Source organism: Alnus glutinosa, chromosome 3 (assembly GCF_958979055.1).
Source record: "Alnus glutinosa chromosome 3, dhAlnGlut1.1, whole genome shotgun sequence".
In the NCBI taxonomy this organism is placed as follows: domain Eukaryota; kingdom Viridiplantae; phylum Streptophyta; class Magnoliopsida; order Fagales; family Betulaceae; genus Alnus; species Alnus glutinosa.
Window position 1 is genome coordinate 37,367,904 of NC_084888.1, and position 27,266 is coordinate 37,395,169.

Consider the following 27,266-nt stretch of genomic DNA (forward strand, 5'->3'; position numbering starts at 1 on the left):
TACTTTTTCATAAATAATTTATTTTTGGATAGAGTAATATTTTAATAGAATGTTAGATGATTAATTATGTTTATCAAATGTTTAATTATGTTTCTGATATTATATTTTAAAATTACTTGTTATAAATTTTTTCTACTTTATACAACATCATAAAAAAAATAAAAAATAAAAATTCACCTCCAATATCAGAGGAATTGGTTGTGAAACGGAGCCATTATCTGGCTTTTCTATTTTACGAATATATATATGTGACGAAGATAATTACAAGTCTGCAACGCACGCAAAAAAAATTATAGCCATACAACGAAGAGAAAACAACAAAACTTAACTGAAGGCTGAAATTCAATCAATCAACGACTATCTGTCTATCTCTCTCTTAACTATGTGGCACCCGGATCAACTTTAACATTCCTAGCCGCGAAATGAAGCCCCACACCTGCAGAGGACTGGACACTCCACCACCGCTACAGACAAGCTCTAGTCTCCGCCGCTCATGTGCTCCAGCGGTCAACTCTCTTCGCCATGTCGTTTCCCGGCGAATACCCGCCGGGAAACGCTGCCACTTCATACTCTCAGCCAGCGCGAACCAAAGTCCACGCGTCGCACACTCAAGACGGCACGTCTTACTCTCTCCTGTTCTGACCATCGGCGCGTGGGTTCTGCGGTCGGCGCTGGCGAATGCCGAGGACAAGACGACGGGTTCGGGGGCTCCGGAAAAATCGCATGCACCGCCGGCTCCGACGGGTGAGGAGAAGAAGGAGGAACCGATAGTTTCGAGGATTTACGACTCGACGGGGATCGGAGAGCCGATGGCGGTGGGGAAGGATAAAATTAAGGTCTGGGAGAAGCTGATGATCGCGAGGATTGTGTACTTAGGAGAGGCCGAACACGTACCGATCCGAGACGATAAGGAATTGGAGCTTGAGATTGTGAGGAACTTGAGGAAACGGTGCGCAGAGAGTGATAGAACCATATCTTTGGCTCTGGAGGCATTTCCTTGTGATATGCAGGAGCAGCTCAATCAGTATATGAATAAAAGGTTTTGGTCTGACCAAATTCCATACCTGCACATATATATACATCTATAATTCTATACGCTATAAATGATGCTTCTTCTGATGGTTTGCGGTGCTTGACTATATTTAGTTGATTAATGTTTGAGTAGATTTTATTAATTTTGGAGCAATTTCCAAATCGGATCATGTATCATTTATGTTATATTTGTATATAATAAACATATTGTGTGTGTGTAGTGAACGATGTTATGCTTTGAAGTCAAATGACGAGCATTAGATTTTAATTTTAATTTTGAAGAGAAATGAAGGTCTTTAGTGAAGCAAGATTCTTTACTTACTAAGTTTTATATCTTGAGTAGCCATTTTCTGGTGTTAGTCTCTTGACAGATACAATATTTTGCTAACTCTCAACTGAAAAATCCTAAACTAAATATTATCCGCCTCTAGGTTCTAACTTCTAAGAAATACCATCAATTTATTTAACATTGGCATTGGACCTCTGCTATTTTATTCATCTTCTATCACATTTATGCACTGCTTATATTGAGGCCTGTACTTGATGGCAGGATAGATGGAGAAACATTGAAGTCTTATGCATCACATTGGCCACCTCAACGATGGCAGGAGTATCAGCCTCTTCTAAGCTACTGTCAAGATAATGGAATTCGTCTTGTTGCTTGTGGTACTCCACTCAAGGTACTCTTGCATTTTTCACATTACTCAATTGGCACCTTGCTAAAATGGCCCTTCTGCTCTGTAGGTAGGGAACTAATATGATATATGTGTGTAGAAAATAGTAATCTATTAGCTCAGCATCAACTCTGTGCAAGTTAACTCTGGGTCTAAGAATCCAACAATATGGCGCTGAGGGTGGTTTGGTTGTTGATGCTAAAACAATGGGTGCAAAACCAGTTGGTGTGATCCTAAGCATGTGAACCTGCTTCCATAGGACAATCTGAAATTATGGGCTCGATTCTTGATATTGTTTCCTGAGCTGTAGCATATTTAGTACCTAAAAGCTAGGGTTGCAAAGTAAACTGTTTCTCTTGAGATATGGATGAATAACTCAAAAGACCACTTAATGGTAATTACAACAAGAATGATTTTACAGTTGATTATATCCCGGAAAAAAGTTGTCATGTATGCTTGACAGGTGGATAAAATTAGTGTTCTCAATTTCTTTATTTCTATTTCTTGGTTGTGTGATGGTGCATGATCCTGTAGTCCTATTTTCAGATACTTATCTGCGATCATGAAAGGAACAGAATGTTTTCTCATCCTTCTTTACTGTCCAAACTTTCTTCCACTACTTTCAGCTGCAGTCGTTTTATTCTCTTGTCTTATGCATGAGTTGATGTAGTAACTATGGAGAGCATGCAAATTATTCTGATATTATTAGGTTTTAAGAACTGTCCAAGCGGAAGGAATTCGTGGGCTTTCGAAGGCCGATCGTAGAGTATATGCTCCTCCAGCTGGTTCAGGCTTCATTTCAGGCTTCACTTCCATCTCACGCAGATCACCAATTGATATGAATTCTCCTAGTCAATCTGTTCCTTTTGGGCCAGGCTCATACTTATCTGCACAAGCAAGAGTGGTTGAGGAATATACCATGTCCAAGATCATTTTACAAAACATGGTGGATGAAGGAGCGACTGGTATGCTAGTAGTTGTAACAGGTGCAAGCCATGTCATGTATGGATCTAGGGGGACTGGGCTGCCAGCAAGAATTTCAAAAAAGATGCAGAAGAAAAACCAAGTGGTTATATTACTTGATCCTGAAAGGCAACAAATAAGGAGAGAGGGAGAAGTTCCTGTTGCTGATTTCTTGTGGTATTCTGCTGCTAGACCCTGCAGTAGAAATTGTTTTGATCGTGCTGAAATTGCTCGAGTAATGAATGCAGCTGGCAGGAGGCGAGATGCCCTTCCCCAGGTTAGCTGTTCTTAATGGTCTTCATTGAAATATGGTGCCTTATATTGATCTGCTCGACTTTATCGGTTCTTATTTTTGTCTTCTTTTCGGATATACTACTGCAAAAATTAGAATCTGAAGTCCTGGAATTTGAACTGTTATTTGAGTGCCGTGGGCTGGTTAGTTGACGAACCTTATAACTGTTTAAAGCTTCCTTCACGAATAGTTGGAGGAACAATATTTCGGAGGACCGACCTGTCCCTCTAAAGACCTCCGCAAGATGAGATAATCGTCATCTTAAAAAATTCTTCTTTCTGACGTGTTTAGAGGAATCACCTTGTTGTTCATGGTTGCACAAGGTGGTATTTATTTTTTTAATCGCGATAATTATAAGGCATGATGAAACATGAAGAGAAAAAGTAATATATCATTTGTAAACCAATATTAGAATTTGAATTGAAAAAAGAATGATAATCTGAATATGTGAGTGACTTATTTATGTAAATAACATCAGTTGTTGAATCTGTTTAAAAAATAAATTTGTATTTTGAACTTCTTAGATGATATTTATTCTTATTGAAAGTCAAAGTAATCAATAATTAGATACTTTCTAATTCAATAAATATGCTTTTTTGGTCAATAAGATGCTTGGGAACCGATATCATATGCTAGTGTTGACGGTGAAGAAAACTATATAGTGTATACATGATACATAATCTTGCAATTATCTATATATCTAGATATATTATTTGTATATATTTCTATGAATCAAGGAATTGGGACAACCCCAAGGGGTTGGCTCAAGTGATAAGGGCCTTGGTCTTTATAGTAGTCCTTTGAGGTCTAAGATTCGAATTCCCTTGTATGTAAACAATTATTTGGGGCTAGCCCGCCGCCGAAGTCGGAGTATTACCCGATTCGTGTGGAGATGGCACTTTACACAAGTCCGAGGTTTATCTGACAGGGGTGGGTACACGAAGTGGCCCTGCCTTGAAGGGGTTCCTCGTCATAAAAAATGAATCAAGGAATTGGGACAAATTCTACAATCTAATATTAAGACTTGACCTGTATTTGACGTCTTACTTTTTTATGATTTTGTTTAGGCATCACGATTCTGGGCACCATTACATTCATTTATAATGGAGGGAAGTTGTAAAATATGGTGGTTTTGTTGGGTTTACAAGTTAGGGATGTCTTTATGTAAGAATTATCTCCATCATGACCTTCCTTTGTCTCATGAAGACTATAATGTTGATATGCTTTTCAGGACCTTCAAAAAGGACTTGATCTTGGTTTAGTATCACCTGAAGTACTACAGAACTTCTTTGATTTGGAGCAATATCCTCTTATTTCAGAACTGACTCACCGTTTCCAGGTATTTCAGTTTGTGAAAGTGAAATCTTTATTTTATTATTTGATCAAGACAAGATTTTTTCATGTTTTTTTGTAAAATTTTGCATATCATAGGACTGGACCAATTGTTTATTTTCTGATGCTATGGAGAAAACAGTTGGTGATAGGGAAGGAAACATAAGTTGACCATAACTCATCGTGATGCAGGGTTTCAGGGAAAGATTGTTGGCAGATCCCAAATTCTTGCATAGATTAGCTATAGAAGAAGCTATATCTATAACAACTACTCTCCTAGCACAGTACGAGAGGCGTAAAGAAAATTTCTTTGAAGAGCTTGACTATGTGATTACGGATACTGTCAGAGGATCAGTTGTTGATTTCTTCACAGTTTGGCTTCCTGCCCCAACTCTGTCGTTTCTTTCATATACGAATGAGGTAAATGTGCCTGACAGCATGGATGCTTTCCAAGGTCTCCTTGGTTCCATCCCTGATAATGCTTTTCAAAAAACTCCTGCTGGGAAGGACTGGAATCTCAGTCACAGAGTTGCATCGGTGCTTTTTGGTGGTGTGAAACTGGCTGGTGTTGGATTTATTTCCAGCATTGGAGCTGTTGGTGCCTCAAATGTTTTATATGCAATTCGGAGATTTCTCAATCCCGCACTTGTTGCTTATCAACATAATAAAAGATCACCAATGCTCAAAACGGCAGTTGTCTATGGATGTTTTCTTGGAGCATCGGCAAATCTTCGTTATCAGGTGAATAGAGTACTTATTTCAGATGCTTCTACTAATCAGTTTTATTTTAGCAATGTTGTTACTACTCTTCTACACTAATTTAAAGATTAATTTCATAGTGACCATTTATCTTCATTGTTCTTTTTACTTTTTTAATAGGGAAATTTTTGTGTGATTTCAAATTACTTCTTGAGTTTCTAAAATCGACTTGTAAATCCTTAGGTTTTTCTCATTTTTCAATTCACTTCTTCCGACAAAAACTGCCTACGTGACATTAACCCCGTTAATGCCCCATAAGCAGTTTGCCACGTGTTAAAAAATTTACTTTTAATTATATTAGAAAATAAAAAAAAAAATTTATTTTTTATTTTTTAAAGGGTTGCTTAGACCACCCGCAGTTGAGGGGTGACCCGGCCACCCAGGGAGATTTCGGGCCACTTTTTTTTCTTGTATTTTTTTAATTTTATTTTTCTTTGAATATAATTAAAAAGCACACACATGACACATGTGACGCGGCTAACTGCTACATGCCACTAACATAATGCGACGTAACCATTTTTTGACTGAAGGAGTGAATTGAAAAAGGCAAAAAACCTAAGGAGTTAAAAGTCGATATTACAAACCGGTGGAGTAAATTGACGTCACATGAAAATCCAGGGAGTTATTTTAAAATTTCCCTTTTAGATACTCGGTAAGTGTAACCTACCTAAGTTATAGGTCAGTAGCAATGACTGCTCTTTTTAATGGCATTGAGAAAGGCTTCCTTTTGATTGGAAATGGCCTGCTACGTTATTTTCTAAGATATAATCTTGAGATGAATCTGCCAATCAATCATTGATTATGTCGAGATGGATATAATGCATATGGTGCTTTTTTGTCTGGTAGGCTTTTTTTGTCAAGGATATATTACCTTTTAAAATTAATTCGTGTGAGTTGGTATGTTTTGTCTTTTTGTCCCTTTCCCCTATTTTGTCTTTTTTTTTTCACTTCCCCCCCTCAAACCCTTACTATTGATTTATTATTTCACACTCTTTTAAAGCCTCAAATCTGCACCATTGTCCATGGCATACCTTTGCCATTAAATTCTTTTAACACTACAGTTTGTTCCCTGTTGTTTCAAGTTTTAACTAAGGCTGTGAATGTCCTTCAATGTTTTTATGCTACAACCTATTAAATTGGCGTGAACTTCACACTCACCTGTTTTTAAGGTGAGTATGAAGCTCAAAGTTATCAAAAAGTACTAGCCAACAGCTATCTCTCTTTACAAGATTGACATGAAAGTATATTATATGTGCATCTAAATCTTGTATCAGTTTTTGGTTAGATAATAACATCAAAATGAATTGTAATGCAGATTATTGCTGGAATAGTGGAGCATCGGATTTCTGATCAATTTTCTTCTCAGATATTATTTGTAAATATGCTATCTTTTCTTGTTCGGACGGTCAACTCTTATTGGGGAACTCAGGTTAGAATCATCCTGATGCTCTATATGGTTTATCCTGTCTTTATGTTTTGTTCCATTTATTCCTACAATTTTGAATGGATCATATGAAGTTATGGCAACATATAATTCTTTCCAAGAACCATTACAGAAACCTTTCATCACATAATTTTATGTATATGAAATATGTAATTTATGTTATTAGATTGCTTATGCTCGTGACAAGAGAAGAAAAGAAAGCCTGCAGCTACCAAAATATTCATGCATTGTTGTTTAAGTAAAACTTTTATGGAATCAGTGAATTTATTGTTTGGGTTTTGATTAGTGGTGGTTTTGCATTTAGGTTGATTTTTGTTTGCCAGTTTGGTGCTCATGGCTCGGATACTTGCATTGTACTGTTATTTCAGTTGTGATATCTTTCCTGCTGGACCTTCACCCATCAATACCACCACTATACTGCATTTGAATAATTTTTTGTCCAATATTTGTTGAATAATGTCTCCCCCTTTAATGCTGCAGCAATGGGTTGATCTTGCACGGTTTACTGGACTGCAAAGGAGTGGGCCACCCTCTTATGAAATACCAGATTCTCCTAACCATGCTGCATTGGGACGCATCAACACAGAGGATGCCACTGTTGATAAAATCAAGCATCAATGAGGTGAAAATCTGACTTCACAATTTATTACCAATTTGTATTTCATTCTTTAAAAGCTGCTGAGGAGAGACCTGGAAGAGATAGATTATAGTCTTTATACTTTATCCATCTCTTCCATGACCTAATTGTAAATTGTTCAACATAGTTGTTTCAGTTTTGATGAATATAAGGGCAGGAGAGTTTCATGTGAGTTTTAGAAAGGAGGTACTGAGAAAGAGTACAGCTGACTAACAAATAGAATGGTAATGCCGTAATGGTAAAGAGATGTAGTTATCTTGAATAACTTATTTTTACTTTCTAGAACTTTTGTATGCCTTATTTAACCTTTTCTAGAGCTGAAAATCTTTTAATGAAATAATTGGCTGCCTTGCATATGAACTGCAGTGGCATAAGTCAGTAATTTGTGCCTAACAATTTCTATGTTCCCAGCTAATATATGTATGAGATATGATATGTTTACAACTTCTATACAACTCTAACAACTTTTTTTTTTTTTTTTTCAAACTAACCTTTAGATCTCTATTCTTACATGTGGGTTCTACATATCTAATAGTTGATTTTAAAAAAAGTTGTTAAAGTTGTATAAAAGTTGTAAACGTATCATATCTCATCCAAGCGATGCAGCACAAGAAGAGTTGGGCAGTAAAAGTAACGAATACAAGGAAAACAACAAGAAAATTGTGGAAATTGTGACTATAGTCTCACCAATGTCTAGAGAAGTCTCATCTCATAGAAAGTTTAAGAAAATTTAAATACTTGCATATATGATAAAGACTATATTACATTGTTATATAGGCGTTGGCCCATTGTTGATGAACTAAATACTACTACTAGAATGTGAACTAGACTACTACTACTGGAAGAGTAATTTTTCTTGCACACTTTGTACATGAAGTTTGTCCAGTAGATTTTTTTTTTTTTTTTAAAAAAAAAAAAATCATTTGAAAACTAATAAACTTTGTGTACAAAGTGTGCAAGAAACATTACTCCTATAGGAATGACTGAATGACATAAAAGTAAAAGACTTGGTGGTTGCTTACACTGCAACCACATTATTGACAAGACAATAAAGATAAAATGTTCTTCTAGCGGGACACTGTTAGCTTGTGCCAAGAAGTCTACCATCAACCAATTGTGATGGAAGTTATCTCCACAACAATTCGGTCGGTAACCAATTGAAGAATTTGTATTGGATTCCGTCAATTTCTGCACCAACAAGTCTAGGATTATAGTAAATGGGTCAAAATAGGAAGAAAAAAAATGTGAAGTTTGGCAGATTCAACCTTTGAGGTCAGTGCTCTGGAAGATAAAACCTCCATACAAATTTTCTTAGTTACATATCGTAATTACCTTTAACATATACTGCACTACAGATTGCTATTGGTGGAGAATTGGAAGTTTGGAACTCCTTGGAAAAGATATGTGATTATGTGGTGATTGGTGTATTGAATCTTTGGTCTTGAGTTCATTTTCGATTATAATTTACTAGGGGTGCATAAATGGAAAGAAGGTTGAATCGAATGTGTCGTTGAATTTTCTATTTGTAAGACCAAAATTAAAAAGAAAATTCTGCTTGAAATTGGAAAAGTTGTAAGGTTTAGGTGACGTATGTTTGGCCAATAGTTATGTTATGCGAAGGCCATCAATCAATTATAAGAAAATTAGGAAGAGTGAAAAAGGAAAAAAGAAAAACTTTAAGGGAAAATTACACATTCATTTTAAACTATCATTCAATTGTTAATGTCCTTCATAAACTACCAATTGTGTTAATGTCTCCCTTCAAATTACCAAAAAATATCAACGTCCCCCTTAAGACTAATAAAAAGACAAAAATGACTCAAATTTTTTCTGCATAAGACAAAAATGTCCTTATGAATTTGAAAAAAAATAAAATTAAAAACACTAAAAAAAATAAAATAATAAAAACGAAAAAAGAATAATTTTTTTTTTTAAAAAAATATATATTTTTAATTTTAATAATTTTATGAAGGGTATTTTCGTCATTAGGGGGACTATTGACATGTTTTGGTAGTTTGAAGGGGGACATTAATACAATTGGTAGTATTGGGAGGGGGAGACATTGACAATTGAATAATAGTTTGACATGGATATGTGTACTATTTGATAAAGTCTATTGTACTTTACTCTTCCACAAAAGGGACTATAAGGAAAGAGGTTTGCTCAAGGCTTATAAAACCCACAACCCAGACATACCTTGGTAATGAAAGACTATGGTTTGTTTGGCAACAGAAAAAAATACTGATTTTGTTCTACTTTTTTCAAAAACAAATAATATTTATTCAACTTTATCAAAATTTATCTCATAAAGTCAAACTTTGAAACAGTAAATTAGAATTTCTTATTTCAAAAAATTCAACACCTTTCCCAAAACTTAAACAATATATATGAAATGAGTAAAAGGTCATTGGTACATCTTTGTAATAATGAGAGTACTCTTCATCGGAGTTTAGAATCGTTCAAATTCTGTTCCTCCTTGTTCATCTTCTCTACCAGCTGCTGTTTGACTTTCTGGAAGGCGAGCTCAAGGTTTTCCAGCTGCATGATAAAGTATCAAGTCAAACCTTGATTTATTGATTTATTGCTAAAAGTGAAGGAAGACATAGGCAACTGGTCCATACCTCTTGTTGGGCAAACCTATTATGTAGAAATAACCCGCTGAACAGATCAAAACTATCTCTCATGGTGCTCTCTTTCTGCATTTAGTTTGGATGTTAGTGTGTATTTTCATTGCATTTCTTTTTGCTGTGTGTCTATTGAGAAAGGAGGAGGAAAAAGAAGAGAAAATACGTGGGAACTAAAACTGATTGAGCGTACGTACCAATTGAACAAGTGCCTCAAAGCCCTTTGTGTTTATAGATGTGGACTGGATCTCCATTTCTGATAGCATCCTGTCAAATTTGGAAGCCTCAGTTTTATCACGATGAGCTTTTTCCAGTAGTTTAACATATGTGATTAGGTGGGGTCTCTACCTGCCAATGGTGTGAGTTATAAATTGGCTCCTAGCTGCCATTCTGTCATGTTCTTCGCAAGACATTTCAAGCATTCTGCAACCCTGATGTACAGTACTTTTGTTACACTAAAGATCAATGCATTTAGAAAATTACGATTAAGGCCTTTCTGCTTTACTACATGGAAGTGGAACGAGCCGTGTGTGTGTATATATATATATATATAGACGTTTATATGTATGTATGTATATTTGTGTATGTTCAGTTGTGTGTGTGTGTGTATAAGGGAAGAGTTCCTCACGAAAATTTCATTAAAAAGAAAGTTGCTGGAGTGTTGGGGCTGGGTCTTCAAGAAAATGAGTTGTAGTTATGAAGTCATGTAGGATGAATTGCTTGAATTAAACGTTAAGAGAATCTTAAAACTTGACGTCTCGCCTAACTAAAAGCATATATGAAACAATTAAACATTCTGAAGACCTCCCAAAGATGCTAGAGTTAGTATATATGCTTGGGGTCAATGGGGTGGATTAAGATTTCCTGTAAGTTTAAAGAAATTATAGATTCAAAACTTATATGAATTCAAGCCGTTCATTGTATCGAACGACTTAAAAAATGCTACGTATTAAAAAGATGACATGTTATTTAGGCAGCCAAAAATATGTTTTTTCTCAAAAAGTTCTTTCACTTTTAAAAATACTTTTTCTTCTTTAGAAAATCAAAAGTTGTCTTTTAATAGGTAGTATTTTTCAAGCCCTTCGATAAAGGAATGGTCTAAATTTACATAATTTTAAAATCTACGATTTCTTTAAAATTGTAAGATTCCTTTTCTGTTTGGGGCACATATTTTTCTTGGGAAATGCTAGTGTTCCCACCAGCATCCCACACCCATCCCACCAATCCTAAGTGATTGGTTTTTTTTTATTTAATAAATTTATTTTCAGATTTTTAAACTTAAGGTTGGTGGGATGGGGGTGGGATGCTGGTGGGAACACTAGAATTTCCCATTTTTCTTTGTCTTACTATTTTTGGGTTCAATAGAACGAAAGAGGAGGATGATTATCCACTGGGTTTCCTTTTTCATTGGCGTTTTCCAAAAGCCTTGTGCAATTTAAATACGCAAAGATGATGGGGAATAAAAACTTTCTTTGTCGAGAAGCTTAGGTTGAGTATAAAAAACTGATAGAGACAGATATTGCTCTAAGCTGATAATAGGCAAGTTTGACTAGCATAGAGCATTTGACTATTCTTTTAGAGACGCTCTAAGCTAATGTGGATATCTTCATGACACGTATAGGTGCGAATTTTGGCCACTCCCTTATATTTTGGCAACAAACTATTTGAATATTATTATAATAACACATTTATATCATTGGATTAGTTTCACTTGAAGATAACCTTTGACTGGCAGGTGTCGCTGACTCGTTGGAGGTAAATATAATAGAAAATCGAGTGTAATGTTAAAAATCATCTTTTTGGTCTTTCCCTTATTCCTTAAAAGGAAATAATATTTTTATATCTCCTGTGCTGATGTGGCGCCAACAAATTACAATAAATGGAGTAAAAGTAGCATTAATTATAGAAGTTACCTCGCTTTCAAAAATTTGGAGGAAGCTTGAGCAGATTGCTTCATCTCTGATTCGAACTCTCTCGTACATCAAGGCTAGATCTTTCCACCCATCTTTGCCGCTATCTGGCCCAAACATAGGGTGCGTGCAAAGCACGTCGGACTCCTCAGGCAGTACCTAATGCAACACAAATACATGTTTAAACATGTTTTAATTTAATTTAACATAAGCACGCTTACCACAAGGTCCACAACTTAACTACAAGTCAACGGACAACAAATAAGGACCACTTTTTGTGAACTTCTGAACATGTTTAACCACAAGCAAATTCATGAAGAAATTAATGTAGCGGGGATCTATTATGTGTACTTGCAAAAGAACGTTTCTTGGGTGCTCTTTGACCGAGAGTACATCGACGAAAAGTGTTGGCCGTTCCAGACGATGGAGTGGAAGTGACTGGAGAACCTCCGACAGAGATACGATTGATGTGCATATCAGAATGACATCGTTTTCTGCTTCAAGAAACGCACCAACGTCCCTGAAAGATTAAAAGGCATGCATAATACAGGCCCATTTTTTATCACTATGAATTTCATCTTTCTCAACGTGTATGGACGCGTTTGTGTTTACCTGAAGAACGAGATACCCAGGTGGGCACAGGGAGTAGAGTAATCGGTCCGAGAAGCTGCCCGTAGAATATGGCCTTGTCTGATCATGGTCTTTGACAGGAATTGTGCGAAGGGCCCGAAGCCTAATATGCCTATTTGCAGAATTCTTGAGGCCGCACAGTGCGAGGACGAAACGGACATGGTGAAGAGGAGAGAGAGAGAGAGAGAGCTCAGAGATCAGAGTGCCTTGCTCGACTAGACCCCTAGGAACGCCAAGCGTGTCGACATTTGTTATTGCGTATTGGTGGGGTCCGTAATTAATAAATTTATGTCTTGCTTTGTCTTTTAGTGGACCGCGAGCAGCTTATCCCGAGATATGTGATTCATTGGCCTTGTTCCACAAATAACGTAACATAATAGCGGGGTGGTAGTTTTAAAATTAGTAAAAGGTGATGTTATGATATAAAAAATAAAAATTTGTATAAAAAAGTTTAGTATTGTAGTAAAATTTTTTATTTGAATAGTAATAAAAAATTATTGATGTGATATAAAAAGTGAAAATATTTTGATGTTGATTGTTATTGAAAAATGTAAAAATAAAATAAAAAAAATGTAAATAGTGACCAGCACTATTTTGTATTGTCCCTGAGCTTAACAAACAAACCCATTGTTACACGACGATGCACCTCTTGATCACTTTAATTTACTCACCAATAACTTTTATTTTAACTTTTTTTTTTTAAAAAAATAAAAAAATCATAAAGCTAGTTAGATCACCACTTTATCATATAGATAAGTTAGTCAAGAATTATGTCTTGAAGTGACAAAAGATTATATTCCTATCCCTAAACTATAGCCAATTTTTGGGGTGTCCATGGGTTGGCTTCTTAAAATAAATCTCTCTTTCTTTGAGCTGCTCCTGACAAAATTCTTTTTCTTAGTTATTCTTAGTTATGCCTTCCGCTACCCTTTTCTTTTTTCAAGAGAAATAGTAGTATTCTTTCTAGTATTTTTTTAGGGTCTTTTTATGCTGATATGATATCATTTTTTAATAAAAAAAAAATTAGAACCTTAATTTTTTTCTCATATTTTTATTAAAAAAATATAGTTATAACATATCAGCATAAAAAGACCTAAAAAGAACATTAACATTCATCTTTTTTCCATAGGAAAAATATGTTACAAAAGAGAAGGGTCTTTCCGGATCAAGAAAGAATGAAAAACCTATTGAAAATGCTTTCAAATAAAAGGTGAGAAGTGGCACCCTCGACTATTTTGCGACTTTGAAATGGCTAGAGAGCAGAAAGAAAGAGAGACCCTAGCTATTTCGAAGTCGCGAGTCTGAAACAGACCCTACTCTTTCGTGCTTATTGTTTGAATTCAATTTCTATGATGACCAATTTCTGCAGTCCTGATGCACAAATCACAGTTGTAAAGCAGAAAACAAGTCCGAATATTCCTCCATCTATTAATCCACTGGCATCTCCGGCCAACGTGGTTGATTAGCTAGGCTGCAAGTTGTGAATGAAATTAACCTTACAAATTACAAGCCTTACGTACATAACACGTAACAACTCTCCAAAACATCATTAATTTACAGCTAGGGAAAATCTAGGTATATAGAGAGCTCGCATTCCTGGGCTTTAAACCTCAACTGTTAGCTAGCTCCTTCCCATTGAAATAGACCACGATCCTCTTGCCGGTTCATCATAAGGGACATCGTGAACGAGTTGGTCTCTATCGCCGACCACAGGCTGCATGCCACGACTTATTAACTTCCCTCCTAGTCTTTGTTGTTGTACCACCAACGCCGATGCTGTGCTCCCAATATCTGGCGAAGCAAGCATATCGCCGATGACTCCGATCTCCGGGCACTCACTCCACACACCAAGTCCTGTGAGTAGAGAGGATGCCGGGTGGTGCATCCCTACTAGTATCAAATCAAAGCAATCTACCATCTCTTTTATAGATGAAGCAAGATCTGGCCCGTCTCTTACCACCTCTTCTACGATCACAAATCGTTCGTTTCCTGCATTAGCTTGCCGGTATTCATCAATCAAGTCACTGTCACGCTTCCTGTCTTTAGTATTTTCGGCTCCAAAGAAGAGGAACTGGACGACTGTTAGATCAACGCTTTCGTCACTAGCCATGCGAGCACCATAGGCTAGTGATTCTGCGTCATCCGCACCACCAATGTAGATTACAGCAACATGGTATGACGGACGACCGGTTAGAAGCGATGTCGAACCGCTTAGGATGCCCCGATCGATGAGAATTCCGACGGAGCACGGCGCAGATTCGAGGACCTTGATGTTCATAGCCTGGATTGCTCGGTTCACCGACCCAATGGAGCCATCTATGGCCCACTGCTTATGGAATGGCAAAATCACGATGGTGGCTCTCTTGTCCACTGTTACCCGACAAATGTCATTGTGCATTGTTTCGAAGGGTGAGATGGAAGTGAAGGGTTCGACGGTGACGAAGCCTTCGTTTTGATTCTCGTACTGTCTTAAGGCGTTGATAATTCGGCTGGTCGGGGATGTGCTTGTTGGAAGGACTGAATGAGATTGATGGGCTACTAGGACCGGGGCGTTGCTACCCACAAGCTCAACGAGGATAAGTGCGACTACTGCGATCTTGCTCTCTTCGGAAGCACTGGAAACTTCAAGGAGGTTTACGATTGTAGAAACATTGTCTTGATTGTGGATGCAGACTAAGATTCGGAGGTCTGCCTCGCGCTTAGAATGTTGGATGGTACTTCTCTTGATTGCAATGAATTGCCTTGAAGGATCGTGGAGGATTCTTATCAATGGCGTTATGATTGCAGTTACCATTACCACTGAGATCACTGACAGAGAAAATCCTTCATCTGTCAGAACCTGCAATTTGGAAAGATCGAGCTCCAATGCCAATTCAGGATTAGCTACTATTTCATATTAATTTGGTAATGAAATATGAAGACAGGTAATTAAGCCAAATGTGTCCATAGAAGAACTTTACTGAAGAATGAGTTCTAGCTATATATTAGCTAAAGGCAAAGGTTTTTGTTCCCATTTTTGGCCCTTCTTTTTCCTACTAATCATAAGCATAATTTTCCTGCAAGACAATTCTATTCAAATCCTACAAATCAATGGCCAATCCACCATTGATTTTTAATTTTTTTTTTTTTGTTACTTTTAATAAAGATTGATCTAAAGGTGAATTGATAATGCCATATCAATATAGTGTGTGATATATATATATAACATTATTCTTACTAACTAATGCTAGCAACCACATTTTTATCCCACAATAATAACGTGACAGTCACAATCAATCATTGAATCGGTCATTGTTAAAACAAAAAAATTCAATAATTAATTAGGATTACCACATCAACGTTGTGAAATAGTCTGTAGGATAAAATTGTGATATGCAACATTACTCTTGCTCCAAACAGCAATGCCCTTCAAGAGCTGGTGGAACACATTCTATCATAAAAGATTAATCCAGATCATGGCAACATAACAAATTACTTATGACGTGATTTTGTTCATACCAAGGTGTCCTTCCACAAGTTGAAAATCATAAGCTCGACGATGCCTCTGGCGTTAATAATAAGCCCAAGCACGAAAGCTTCCCGTACAGGCACATCACTGTAGACGGCTGGAACCATAACTGCGCCAATCTTGACCACGCAAGAGAAGAGAACAACAAGGCCCACCACCCCTAGGGCCTGGAAATGAATCTTGAAGATGTTCGTTCGCAGCCCGCTAATGGCGAGGTAGGTCGGGTAGAACAACCCCGACGCAAAAGTATCCAGTTTTGATATCATAGCTACTCCGAGCGGCGGCCCGTCCGGCATAGCCAAACCCAGGACTAATGGCCCAAAAACATAATGCTGGCCGATGGTCTCGCTCATAAACCCCATCAAGGGAACCAAAACAAAGATGCTGATAATGAACATCTCGTTCATGGGTTTCCCTTTTGGTGCACGGCTTTGCGTCCATAGTATTGCCGGCCGGACGACAAATACAATGGCAGCCACAAGTGCAACCGCTGATAAAATTGCCCACAACGGTGTTAGTGTACCTCTGCTCTTAGGATCCATTACGGCCAAAGTAATCGCTGTCATGGAAATACCTGAAGAAATTCGTAAATGTAAAGGAAATTAAAGAAAATAAAGAAAATAGCTAGTCTTATATGTCGACGATAAATTACAATACAAATTATTCATATTTATAGTAAAATTGTAATAGGTGGACATAATATCAAGAGAAATGATTAAAACACTCACACTACACAACAATGACACAATACCAAAGCACAATGGAGTGGGGTCTACACATAGACCTCACTCCATTGTGCCTTGGTGTTTTGCCATTATTGTGTAATATGAGTGTAATGATCACTCCCCTAATATCAAATAAGATCATATATTCTAACATAAATAGGCGCATCACTATTTGTATTTGAATTTATCATCAGAAAATAAGAATATATAAGATGTAACATTGTCTATCACCCAACTACTCATAATTTTTTTTATCAAATTTCTAAATTTAGGGTAATTCAAATATAGTCTAACAATACCAAGAATATCGCAAAACATTGATGCAGAGAGAGCTAGACAGCCGATGTCAGTGTTTAGCATCTTGAGCTCGCGTAGAAGGCAAGCGATGACGGGAAATCCTGTTAAAGTCTGTGCTCCGGCAATGAAGAAGATCGAGTTTACCAGGCAGGTTTCCAAAGGTAGGAATTTCACTAAAACGAAGGATAGTAAACCGCAGAGTACAAATGTGAAGAAGAATACTGAAAATCCAATGATGAAGGCCGGTCGTCCTGCGCGCATCATCATGCTGGGGTCCGACCGAACTCCCATTAAAAACAGGAAGAACATGAGGCCGTATGTAGCCACTGTTTCAATCACCATGCTGCCTCTTGCCGGGAACAATTTTGCTGACATTAACGTTTTATGCCCCAGAAGGGATGGGCCAAATACCATACCAGCCTGTTGGCATGCATGAATGATTTTGTCAAATACAATGGAAATAACTAGTTTATGAGATTTATTATCTACTTATAACGTGCATGTATTACATTTTCTTCTTGCATGCTTCTGGGCTCCTCAATTGCATCAACATTTGAGCATTTGGTTTTCCTGCTAGCTAATTACAGAATATGCATTTTTGAATTCAGTCTCCCCATGGCTAGTCTTTTAGCAAACTTAAAGTATTAATTAAATAATTAAATTCACATCTTTTTATCTACTTAAGCTTTTGTGATAATTAACTATTTAATTAGTTTTGAGTTCGAAGCTTATTTTCATCATTTATTAATTCCATGTTTCAATTAAAATAGTCTACAAGATTGTGTGGGTTTTTCTGACTCGTTTTGGAAACTGTTTTAAGAGTTTATATGTATCTTCTACTGCAACTTATTAATTATTATATTGTGTTTTTCTTAAATTTGCTATGTGTATTTTGATTCTTTCTTCTTTTTTAGTTCTTTCAGTGCATTTGATTCTAGGTTCCATTGTTGTATTTTGAAATTAGTTTTTTTTTTTTGTCTTTTGATTTATGTTAATGTGGAAACGCAAAGTAATGTAACATATATAATCATGCAACATATATATAACTGGGAATTAGAGAAACCGTACAAAAATCTGTGATACAATACTTGACTGCCCGAGAGGCTTTAGGCAGAGATCGATTAGCTGGGAGGCTAAGGAAATCGCAGAGAGCTGCAGCAACAGAAGGGGTGTAGGGGATGCCAAAGGGTTCCCATGTAACCAGAGACTCTTGTTTGGTATGCGCCGGGGATCGTTACATATCAGAGTCTTGTTCCCCATCTGCAGGACCATTTCTTGGACCGACATTGTAATTTGTTATTTGCTTCAAATTAAGGAGGATCAAAAAAGACTATGGCGTCCAGAGGAGGAGGAAGAAGAAGAAAAAGAAGAAGAAGAAGAGAGTACGTGTAATCCAGGTTTACGTACGTGAGAGAGAGAGAGAGCATGGAAGAGGTGAACCTCTTGTTTTGGTTTCCTAAATATTCTGGATGAATGTGGCTATGAGTAAATAAATGGTCAATATAATTATTATTATTTTTTTTTTTTTAATTTTTCAAACGCCTAGATTCAAATTGCTAAATTGCCGTTCTGACTTCTGACCACAACCTATGAAGAACGACCCTCTATAGTCGGGTCTTCTCACATGGAGTTTTCCATGTTTTGAAGAGTTTGATCGATATCGATCTCTTTTTTTTTCCCCCTGTAAATAGCCTGCTACCATATAATCAAATTGATTTTCTTTATAGCTAGGTAGAATACTATCGATGGCAAACCGTCAAAAATTGAAATAAGATGCACCATATTTTTCTGTTAAAATTTTGTTTTGTTATCTCTAACAGAAGAGATGAAATTAAATATTTAACTCTAAAGAAATCGAACTGCATTGAAAATGTTTTGAAGGCAGGGCATGATAATAGAGTTATAAATAAAATACCCTAAATAAAATCGAACTCTAAAGAAATGAACCGCATTGAATATGTTTTGAAGGCCGGGCATGATAATAGAGTTATAAATAAAATACCCTAAATATGCTAAGAGTTCAATCGGCATACACTGTAACTTTTTTGGATCCGGTTTCGATTATTATACAATTGGCCTCTTTGTATGCATGAAATTTTCGTTTAATTTTTTTTTTCTTTCTTTCTTCTGGTCTTTCTGACTATTATAACTTGTTCAGATTCTTGAAAGTTTGAAACGTCTGGTCCTTGATGTGAATTTTGATTTGGTTTGCTTGTTCTTGTCGTTTTTCTGCTATTGGTTTCCGTGAGGGGGAATTCTGATCTTGAAATGCTGGTAGGTAGCTTAGTTTGATCTTTTAGAGGATAAACTGAGGATTCCACAACGTTAAAAATGAGGAAATAAGAGAATAAATTTTCCATCGATGTCCCAAAACCAGATTTTTTATTCAGGATTTTTTGATTTTTTTTTTTAAAAAAAGATTACCACTGAAAGACTACCAAGTACCATATAATATCAGGAACTCTTTACTCTTTCTTTTGGATGTCCATAATTTGTTCTAAGAACCTTTTGTACTTCAGCTATAATCTGGCGAATGCTACATTTTACAGGAGATTTTTTATGTCAAACATGATAATAATTTCTTTTTTTTTTTGTTTATTATACGCAAAAGGAGGAACTAAGCTTCTTTAAAGAAGAGGTATGCACTTAAGGATAATGTTCACTCCTTTACAACTGAAGCTAACTCCAACCTACCCTCATGATCGATCAACGTTGAGCCCTAAGTTCTGCCCACCTGGCCTCTTTAATAGGATAGATTGGGGATCGATGGTGGCTTGTGTTCTCTTCTTCTTAACGAACATATTATTCGCATCGAGTACTGGGCTCGTATATTTCGCGTATTCTTTTCTCAGGGCCAAATTTCTTACCGAAACCTCTAGTATATCTAAGAAACCTCTAGTATATCCAACACTGGTCTTCTTTGGCTTTTGTTGCCATGTTTTAAGTTTGTCCATGCCCCCAAGGTTTCTCTAATATCAACACATTCCATGCATAGCCAACAAAATGAATAGATCGGTACCACCGTTGGCACTGCTAGTTGTTCCGGTTAATATCCTGTCATCCAAAAGGAGACAGAATCAGAATGGTTGTCCAGAAGATATTTTGCCTCGTGAATAGCACCACAAAGTCCATCGCTTGTCTCGAGGAAGATGAGGTTCTGCAATAAAACTTTTAGATGCACATTATTTATATATCATACATTACTCTCTGTAATTCGTTTCCAAACTTATCTCATATTTCTTGTTCGGTATAAATGCAATAATCAATTTTTATTTTTTTATAGTAATATGCAATTATTAATTAAGACGATTACTTCTTACCTCGATGAACTATTACTACATTGTAATGGATATTTAACTCTATTTTTACCGACAGCAAAAAAATCTTTAAAGAGAGAATCACGCACACAGAAATTTCGTATTTATTTTTGGTCAAATTGAGAGATAGGAGGAAACTGAGCATTTTATTCAGCATGACATACATATGATTCTAGCATATGCTTTAATCTTTGGTTTCCTCCACTATCACATGCTTTCTATTCTAAACCAGCCACTAATAAAGTTGTACATATAATTTCACTGACTTGTTTGAGCTAGTAATTATTCCCATTTTCGCACTCGCTTCAATGTTTATAGACTTATAGTTGTTCAAATAATGTGAAAGTGACACAAAATTGTCATTTACATATTTCACACGAATTTTGCTATATGCTTAAAGAATGGTAATCTTGTTGCAACATAATACACAAAATTATCATGATCGGGATAAGAACCAGATATACCCTGTGGAATGTTTATGCACAGATTAGGCTTTGTTTTCTTTATAATGACATATATATTACAATGTGGATGAGATTTGTTTAAACTTTTAGAGTTTATAATGTTTTTGACATTTTTTTTTTTGGATGAACATAATGTTTTTGACATTCCTCCGACAATAGAATTATTTTTGCCCCCTTATGCATGCAACACATCAGTTAATTTGATAAAGCATATTATATTCCCACTTTCAGAATAGCTTCCCGGCCATCTGGTAGTTAGCTAGCTAGAATTCCTTGTTTAAGTGATGTAGAACACTCCAAGGACGGCGCTCCAGCGAGCGCTTGACAAAGTAGAGGACCACTCGAGCGGTGGTGGCCAATTAGGGACAAGCTAAAGTGTTCAACCTGTGCTCGACCACCATTCGAGCACTACTGGTCCCCGGCCAGAAGCGAGCAATACTCAACCCATCGAGCGCTCGAGCGGGTCTCCTATAATCTGACAACTTTGAAAGATATACTTTATGCTTTAGGCAACAATAATCCACTTCTATTCCCTTCAATTTTCTCTCTGATTTCAAAGATTATAACTTTCTGTATCTGTTCTATAATTCTTCATCTTTGGGTGATTGTTGCATCTTTAATTAGAATATTTTCTTTCCTTTGCTCAGCTTTTGGGTGTTTTTATAATAAACAAACAATTGTTCTACTGAAATTAGTAATTTTTTAATCAATAAAAAAATTCTAGATCTCTTTGCTTTCGCTACGTCATTAAGCACATTATTGAAATGAAAAGGTGACTTTATATGCAATCCAAGGTCTAACTCAGTTTCAAGTTTGTTTGGTCTTTTATTTCAGATATTTTCTTAATTTATTCGTGAATGAAAGATTAGAGATGACACAATTTAGGATATGATAACTTGCTTAATTAGTATAATATAAAGCTAGCGGTAAAAGGACTATTAACCTGATCAACTGACATGGCATCCCATCGGTTGCACGCAATGCATATATATATATCAAGTGCATGAGGTGGCCAGGGCTATGTGATACATGTGGTAAGTCGCACTGTATTTTATGTTTGAGAAATGATTCTTCACCGGGGGACCACCTTGCTACATAGATAATTAAGGTGGTGAAAAGTTGTATATTTAGGTGGTTGAGAATCATATCTCTTTATGTTTTTCCAATTTAGTTTATAAAATTGTTTATATTTTTAATAAGTGAAAAACATATGATTTTTAAAGATTTTAAGGACATAAACCAGCCTCCATAATCAATCGGACCTAATGCATGACTTCTACAAAAGCCCAGTGAAGCATTGGAAGATGCACGCATATTTAAGCCTACACTAAGCTCAAGACCAACAACAAAGTGCATCCCCTTCTCTATGGGGTGTATAACAAGCGATTCGCTTTTTGACTTGGTGCTTTACGCATGCCACTCCCCTATATATCTCTCAAGCACTACAACGCCTAAATAAACTCTCTTACCCCTTTCTATTAGCGTTACTCTCTTAGTTAAGATTTTCGATTTACTTGAACATCGAAGTGCCTTTGGCCTCTGATCGGCCAACCTTCTAACCCCCTCTCCCTTATCTTACATGTGCATGTGGCGCTCTTCCCTTTGAGATAAATGATAAATAATAGTAAATAAATAAATAAATAACGGCTTTAAATCACTATAAATGTTCGTTACATCAACCATCGTCAACTTTTGCACACACTAAAAGAATCGAGTGACCAATAGAAATATTGGGGTTTGCTGTCATCCACAATCAAAATTTATCTCTATGGAGCTCCTTAAAGCACTTAATTCCATTTTATTAATGTTGGTGTGCCTTACAGCTGAATTCGTTTTCAATTCCGTCGAGGATAAGGACAATGACGTGTACTCTTTGCCCGTTATGGATGACAGGATGTCAGGATGAGAACGAGTATACGAATACGCGTGGTTTTGCTACTCATTAGTCATTACCGCCATATTCAACAGAGATATCATTTTTATCACTATAAGATACAATTTTTATCGCCTTGTTCATGTAATAAGATGGACTCCTGATTAGTTTTAGAATTTTTTTTAAAAAAATAAAAATAAAAATTATCGTGTAGGCAAAGGTAATTCAAAGTTATGACTTAAAGCAACAATCTATCGTATCTTAATTCAATATTAGACCCAATATATATCTATATGAATATCTCTTTTGTAAATTAGTTATTAAATTTTTAATATTAACATGTAGTCTTATAAATTAAATGATAAATTTACAAATGTTTTTTATAGAGATTAAAAATTATATACAGAAAATGAAACTAAACATATCTTTATCTATATAATAGTAACCTAATTAACATCAAAAAAATATAATCCTCCGCGTGCTTGGGTCAAAGATGGTTAATAAAAAGTAATATTATTCTTTACATTTATTTATTATTTATTTATTACTGTTATATTAATATGTAGGGTTAAATATCCTATTGGTACCTGAGTTTTACGTGATTTTAAATTTAGTACCTCAGTTTTGTTTTGTATAATAGGTGGTACCTGAATTAAGGGTAAAAACTCATTTAGTACCTTTGTTAGATTTTCCATCCGAATTTTAACGTCTCGTCACGTGTCAACCGCTGAGGTTGACATGTGGCACTACATAAAAATCAAAAATTAAAATCTTTAAAAAATGATTAAAAATAATAAAATTTTAAAAAATAAAATTAAAAAAAGAAAAAAGAAGAAGGGTGGCTCCCTTGGCTAGTCTGGCCCTTGGGGGTGGCCGAACCACCCTCAAAAGCAAACTCTCAATTTTTTTTTTATGGGTTTTGGCCTTTTGGGGTAGCTGAACCACCTTCTTGGCCCATGGGGGTGGTTCGGCCACCCCAAAGGGCAAACTCTCAATTTTTTTTTGGATGGGTTTTGGCCCTTGGGGGTGGCCGAACCACCCCCTAGGGCCATGGGGGTGGTTCGGCCACCCCCATACCGACCGGACTGGGGGTGGCCGATCCACCCCCGTGGCCCTAGGGGGTGTTTGGCCACCCCCAAGGGCCAAAACCCATAATTTTTTTTTTTCTTTTTCTTTTTTTCTACCATGGGGTGGCTCGGCCACCCCAGACTGGCCAAGGAGGTGGCTCAGCCACCCCTCTTCTTTTTTCTTTTTTTAATTTTCTTTTTTAAAATTTTATTATTTTTAATCATTTTTTAAAGATTTCAATTCTTAATTTTTAATTTTTATTTTATGTAGTGCCACGTGTCAACCTTAGCGGTTAACACGTAGCGAGACGTTAAAATTCGGACGGAAAATTTAACAGAGGTATCAAATGAGTTTTTACCCTTAATTCAGGTACCACCTATGATACAAAACAAAACTGAAGTATTAAATTTAAAATCACGTAAAACTCAAGTATCAATAAGATATTTAACCCTAATATGTAATATAAATAAGTATCAAAAATATCATTACTAGTCGATAAATGAAAAACGAGAAGCATGTGACGTTAAAATATGATTTATATATATATATATATATGAAAGGGGCTTGCCACAACCTGACAAAAGGCACAATTCATATTCGGCTGGCTAAAAGTAGGCGAAACTCCGAGGGAATAGATACGGTGTTCTCTCTGCCAAAACCGTGTGCCGTGCGCGGTCGCTGCTTGTTTAGGGGATACACGGTATCATTATTGTTTCGATGTTGCCCTAGTCAATTTTCACAAAACACATCACCAGCAGCATCCAAAAGAAATCATTGAACTCTTAATACATCACCAGAAGCAAATGATACAAATATCATCGGATTAAAATATACTAAATAATTGATATTTCATTATATTAATATTTAATATTTTTTAAAATACAAAAAAATAGTATAAATATTGAAAGGACGAAATTATAAAAATATCTTAAAATTTTAGGGGAGAGGAGGCAAAGGCAATGTCATTTATGTGATAATATCCAAGTTGGTGTCCTTTTGTTGGCACTGTCGGTATATATAGAGCTTCACAGTAACAATCTGATCTGTGCTCTTATCCTCTTCAGCCCAACCTTCCTATCCCAAAGTATATTGCAATGGACGTAATTTCTCAGAGATCTTCGTCTTCAACTTTGAATCCCAACGCTCCGTCGTTCGTACCTTTGGCTTATCGGGCGGTGGAGGACTTCTCTGAGCAGTGGTGGGCCCTGGTCCAGTCCTCCCCTTGGTTCCGCGACTACTGGCTCGAAGAGCGCTTCCAGGATCCCCAAAATGATCCTCACCATCCCGATATTGACGACCTTGACCTCCCCGACATAGATGCCCTCTTCGACGACTACAGCGTAGAAGACAAGCGTAAGTTTGAAATCGTAAGTTCACTCGTCCGCGTTGCCGATCCAACTCACTAACTCACTTTTTCTCTTTTTTGAGCAGGTGATCAGGATGAAGAGGAAGACTATTGCAGGGATTTGATTTCAATGGGGGCGTTGAAATGGCGGAAAGCGCGAGCTTTAGCTGAAGTGCCGAGGTATATAGAGAAGGCCCCCAAGATTGTCAATGTGAAAACGAGTCCGCGAAACATTCAGCAACCAAGATAGACTGACTCACTGAGTCGTATGTATGGGTAAGACCCAGTAGATGAGCATGTATTTGTTGTAGTTTTTGTACATCATACACTCTGACTTGGATGTAATGTGTACTTCCTGTTCTGCACAGTTGTTGTTCTTTCTTGTTACTTGGTTTAATAATTTATCTCTTGTTTTAATCTATAAAAAAATCAAACCTTTTAACTGCCTATTATTGGGATTTGATTATTTGATTAACATGCTTTAATATTCCAACTATTATTTTTATTTAAATAGTTTAAAGTTTTTAATTTATTTTATCTCATCAAATTGTATATTACAAATAATAAAATCTAAACTAGTTATATTAGATAATAATTACTAATTACGATTTTATAAATTCTTCTATCTTGTTTGGGAGTTTTCCATGGCTTCTTCTCAAGGAAACCATGTCTCCTTCAAATCAGCAATGTGGTCCTCAGATTTGGCACTTTTGACCAGCATATTATCCGCATATACTTTCACATTTCTTCATTTGGTCTTTTGAACATCTTGTTCACCAATTGCTGGTAGGTTGCTCCAGCGTTTTTCGATCCAAATGGCATAATTTTATAACAATAAAGGCCTCTTATCGGTTATGAAAACTGTATTTACCTGATTCATCTCCTGCATACGGATTTATTTGTATCGCATATTGGAAATTTACCATGATGAAAGAAAATACATATAGAATATAGCCTCCAAAATACTCTATTACAGAAGCGGGCCGGATAGCAATATATTGATGTTCAAATCATACCCTTAAACTACTAGTCATTTTACAATAAATTAAAAAGTACCAATCTTCTCCTCGTGACCAATTTTTGTTTTTTCTTTGATGTCCTTCCATCAAAATCGATCTCCTTGGCGAAAATTTCCAGTCTCTGGTACGATGGTAACGATCGAGGTGAGTAGTTAAGGTAACAGGATCCATGGCATCACAAAAATGTAGAGAATCAACGGTACATCTCATCTCCCTCCCAAGTGCTTGCGGACTTGCCAATCTTTTGAAGAACTCGGATGACTTCTTCCGTCGTCACGTTACCCGTCACCGTGACCTTGTTGAGCTGCGTATCGACGTTGTATGTTTCAATATCTGCTACCCAAAAAGACCAATCACGTGTAAATATTGTTTATCGAAAGAATAGAAAAAGATATTACGCAAGGTATATATATGTATGAGAAATTTATACCGTCCATCTTCTTGATGGCCTTCAAGATTTTCTTAATACATTCCTCACAATGCAAACCCACCTTCAATTCTACCACCTAATAAGCAAAGAGAACCATTAGCTCTTGAATTCACATAAATGACAATTGGAATTGCAATGAAACCCTTGGGGAGGAGATCCCCTGCAATTGAGGATCGAGCATGGATTTGTGAGAGGAGCTCCATCGGGCAGGGCTATCCTACTTGAACAGGGAAGTCCATTTCATAACTCTTTCATAATTTTTCATGCTCGACAGAAAATTGTAAGGAATCTATGTGAGAGGATAGAGGAGGATGGAAATAAGTATAGGATGAGCGACTTACATTGCCCATTTTAATTGAAGAATTTATGGGATTGGCAATATATGACCTTTAAATTCCAATGACCCTTCTGATAGTTTGGGAAGAAGGCCAGGCCAACTTATAACAAGGAAGAAAGAAGGAAGAAAGGAGGGCCTTTTTATGTTTAGATTATTAAGACCAAATATATAGATGTAAGAGAAGTAGGGTATTGGATTCTTTACGTGATTGATGGGAATTTTCAATTTGATAAAGCTTCCTTTATTCCTCCATGTTGACATTTGAGGTTGGCAAAAATCATAGCACTGATGGCTATGGGTGAGAGAAAGGTGAAAAGTAATGATAACAAACCATAATTTATGCCTATTTATGTATCATTTGGAGGACCCAGATTTGAATGAGAAGCATTCAGTTCACACAGACACTCGAGGAGATCGAGGAAATGGAAGATGTCTGAGAAATCGGGTTAAGCAGAAAGTAAGTGGAGAAAAAGAAACCCATAGGTGGCAACACAAACACCGTTCAACGTTGCTTCTATAGTCTAAACCAAAAACCTTTTTGTTGCAGGCCTTTTTCGTAATGGGTATATACATCAGCCCTACAACC

The 27,266-nt window shown here is 36.4% G+C and overlaps 5 protein-coding genes across 6 annotated transcripts; 2 read left to right on the forward strand and 3 right to left on the reverse strand.

The window, feature by feature from the left end:
* Positions 1 to 340: 340 nt before the first annotated feature.
* LOC133863073 (protein RETICULATA-RELATED 5, chloroplastic-like) lies at positions 341 to 7,305 on the forward strand. Its single transcript, XM_062299058.1, has 7 exons — positions 341 to 1,039; positions 1,583 to 1,712; positions 2,416 to 2,946; positions 4,193 to 4,300; positions 4,486 to 5,034; positions 6,368 to 6,481; positions 6,977 to 7,305. Exons 1-7 carry the CDS (start codon positions 423 to 425, stop codon positions 7,115 to 7,117), a joined length of 2,190 nt encoding a protein of 729 aa, XP_062155042.1. The 5' UTR covers positions 341 to 422; the 3' UTR covers positions 7,118 to 7,305.
* A 2,145-nt stretch (positions 7,306 to 9,450) lies between these two features.
* LOC133863074 (arogenate dehydrogenase 1, chloroplastic-like) lies at positions 9,451 to 12,531 on the reverse strand. The gene is made up of 7 exons (XM_062299059.1): positions 12,280 to 12,531; positions 12,019 to 12,187; positions 11,671 to 11,826; positions 10,106 to 10,188; positions 9,955 to 10,024; positions 9,755 to 9,829; positions 9,451 to 9,671 (listed from the first exon to the last, which is right to left on the reverse strand). Exons 1-7 carry the CDS (start codon positions 12,456 to 12,458, stop codon positions 9,573 to 9,575), a joined length of 831 nt encoding a protein of 276 aa, XP_062155043.1. The 5' UTR covers positions 12,459 to 12,531; the 3' UTR covers positions 9,451 to 9,572.
* A 1,296-nt stretch (positions 12,532 to 13,827) lies between these two features.
* Positions 13,828 to 18,114, reverse strand: LOC133864897 (cation/H(+) antiporter 15-like). The gene is made up of 4 exons (XM_062301330.1): positions 17,896 to 18,114; positions 16,830 to 17,247; positions 15,796 to 16,379; positions 13,828 to 15,136 (listed from the first exon to the last, which is right to left on the reverse strand). Exons 1-4 carry the CDS (start codon positions 18,112 to 18,114, stop codon positions 13,919 to 13,921), a joined length of 2,439 nt encoding a protein of 812 aa, XP_062157314.1. The 3' UTR covers positions 13,828 to 13,918.
* Positions 18,115 to 24,574: 6,460 nt separating this feature from the next.
* LOC133863581 (protein EARLY RESPONSIVE TO DEHYDRATION 15-like) lies at positions 24,575 to 26,368 on the forward strand. Of its 2 annotated transcripts, XM_062299589.1 has the most exons (3): positions 24,575 to 24,902; positions 24,981 to 25,170; positions 26,032 to 26,368. In XM_062299589.1, the coding sequence occupies exons 1-2, from the start codon at positions 24,644 to 24,646 to the stop codon at positions 25,142 to 25,144; spliced, it is 423 nt and encodes a 140-aa protein (XP_062155573.1). In that variant the 5' UTR covers positions 24,575 to 24,643; the 3' UTR covers positions 25,145 to 25,170; positions 26,032 to 26,368. The 2 variants fall into 2 exon arrangements, with proteins under 2 accessions (XP_062155573.1, XP_062155572.1); XM_062299588.1 differs by lacking the exon at positions 26,032 to 26,368 and having other exon boundaries at positions 24,981 to 25,343.
* LOC133863582 (heavy metal-associated isoprenylated plant protein 45) lies at positions 25,865 to 26,840 on the reverse strand. Its single transcript, XM_062299590.1, has 3 exons — positions 26,685 to 26,840; positions 26,344 to 26,419; positions 25,865 to 26,246 (listed from the first exon to the last, which is right to left on the reverse strand). The coding sequence occupies exons 1-3, from the start codon at positions 26,691 to 26,693 to the stop codon at positions 26,107 to 26,109; spliced, it is 225 nt and encodes a 74-aa protein (XP_062155574.1). The 5' UTR covers positions 26,694 to 26,840; the 3' UTR covers positions 25,865 to 26,106.
* Between the last annotated feature and the right edge of the window lie 426 nt (positions 26,841 to 27,266).

Coding starts and splice junctions, on each gene's coding strand:
- LOC133863582 (XM_062299590.1), bottom strand. Junction 26,247..26,343: donor GGCCATCAAGAAGATGGACG/GTATAAATTTCT, acceptor TTTGGGTAGCAG/ATATTGAAACATACAACGTC.
- LOC133863073 (XM_062299058.1), top strand. CDS start 423: ATGAAGCCCCACACCTGCAGAGGACTGGACACTCCACCACCGCTACAG. Junction 2,947..4,192: donor GGCGAGATGCCCTTCCCCAG/GTTAGCTGTTCT, acceptor TATGCTTTTCAG/GACCTTCAAAAAGGACTTGA. Junction 4,301..4,485: donor AACTGACTCACCGTTTCCAG/GTATTTCAGTTT, acceptor ATCGTGATGCAG/GGTTTCAGGGAAAGATTGTT.
- LOC133863581 (XM_062299589.1), top strand. CDS start 24,644: ATGGACGTAATTTCTCAGAGATCTTCGTCTTCAACTTTGAATCCCAAC. Junction 24,903..24,980: donor CTACAGCGTAGAAGACAAGC/GTAAGTTTGAAA, acceptor TTTTTTGAGCAG/GTGATCAGGATGAAGAGGAA.
- LOC133864897 (XM_062301330.1), bottom strand. CDS start 18,114: ATGTCGGTCCAAGAAATGGTCCTGCAGATGGGGAACAAGACTCTGATA. Junction 17,248..17,895: donor GTATTGTATCACAGATTTTT/GTACGGTTTCTC, acceptor GCATGCCAACAG/GCTGGTATGGTATTTGGCCC. Junction 16,380..16,829: donor AATGTTTTGCGATATTCTTG/GTATTGTTAGAC, acceptor GAATTTCTTCAG/GTATTTCCATGACAGCGATT.
- LOC133863074 (XM_062299059.1), bottom strand. CDS start 12,458: ATGTCCGTTTCGTCCTCGCACTGTGCGGCCTCAAGAATTCTGCAAATA. Junction 12,188..12,279: donor CTGGGTATCTCGTTCTTCAG/GTAAACACAAAC, acceptor TTAATCTTTCAG/GGACGTTGGTGCGTTTCTTG. Junction 9,830..9,954: donor TTGAGGCACTTGTTCAATTG/GTACGTACGCTC, acceptor AACTAAATGCAG/AAAGAGAGCACCATGAGAGA.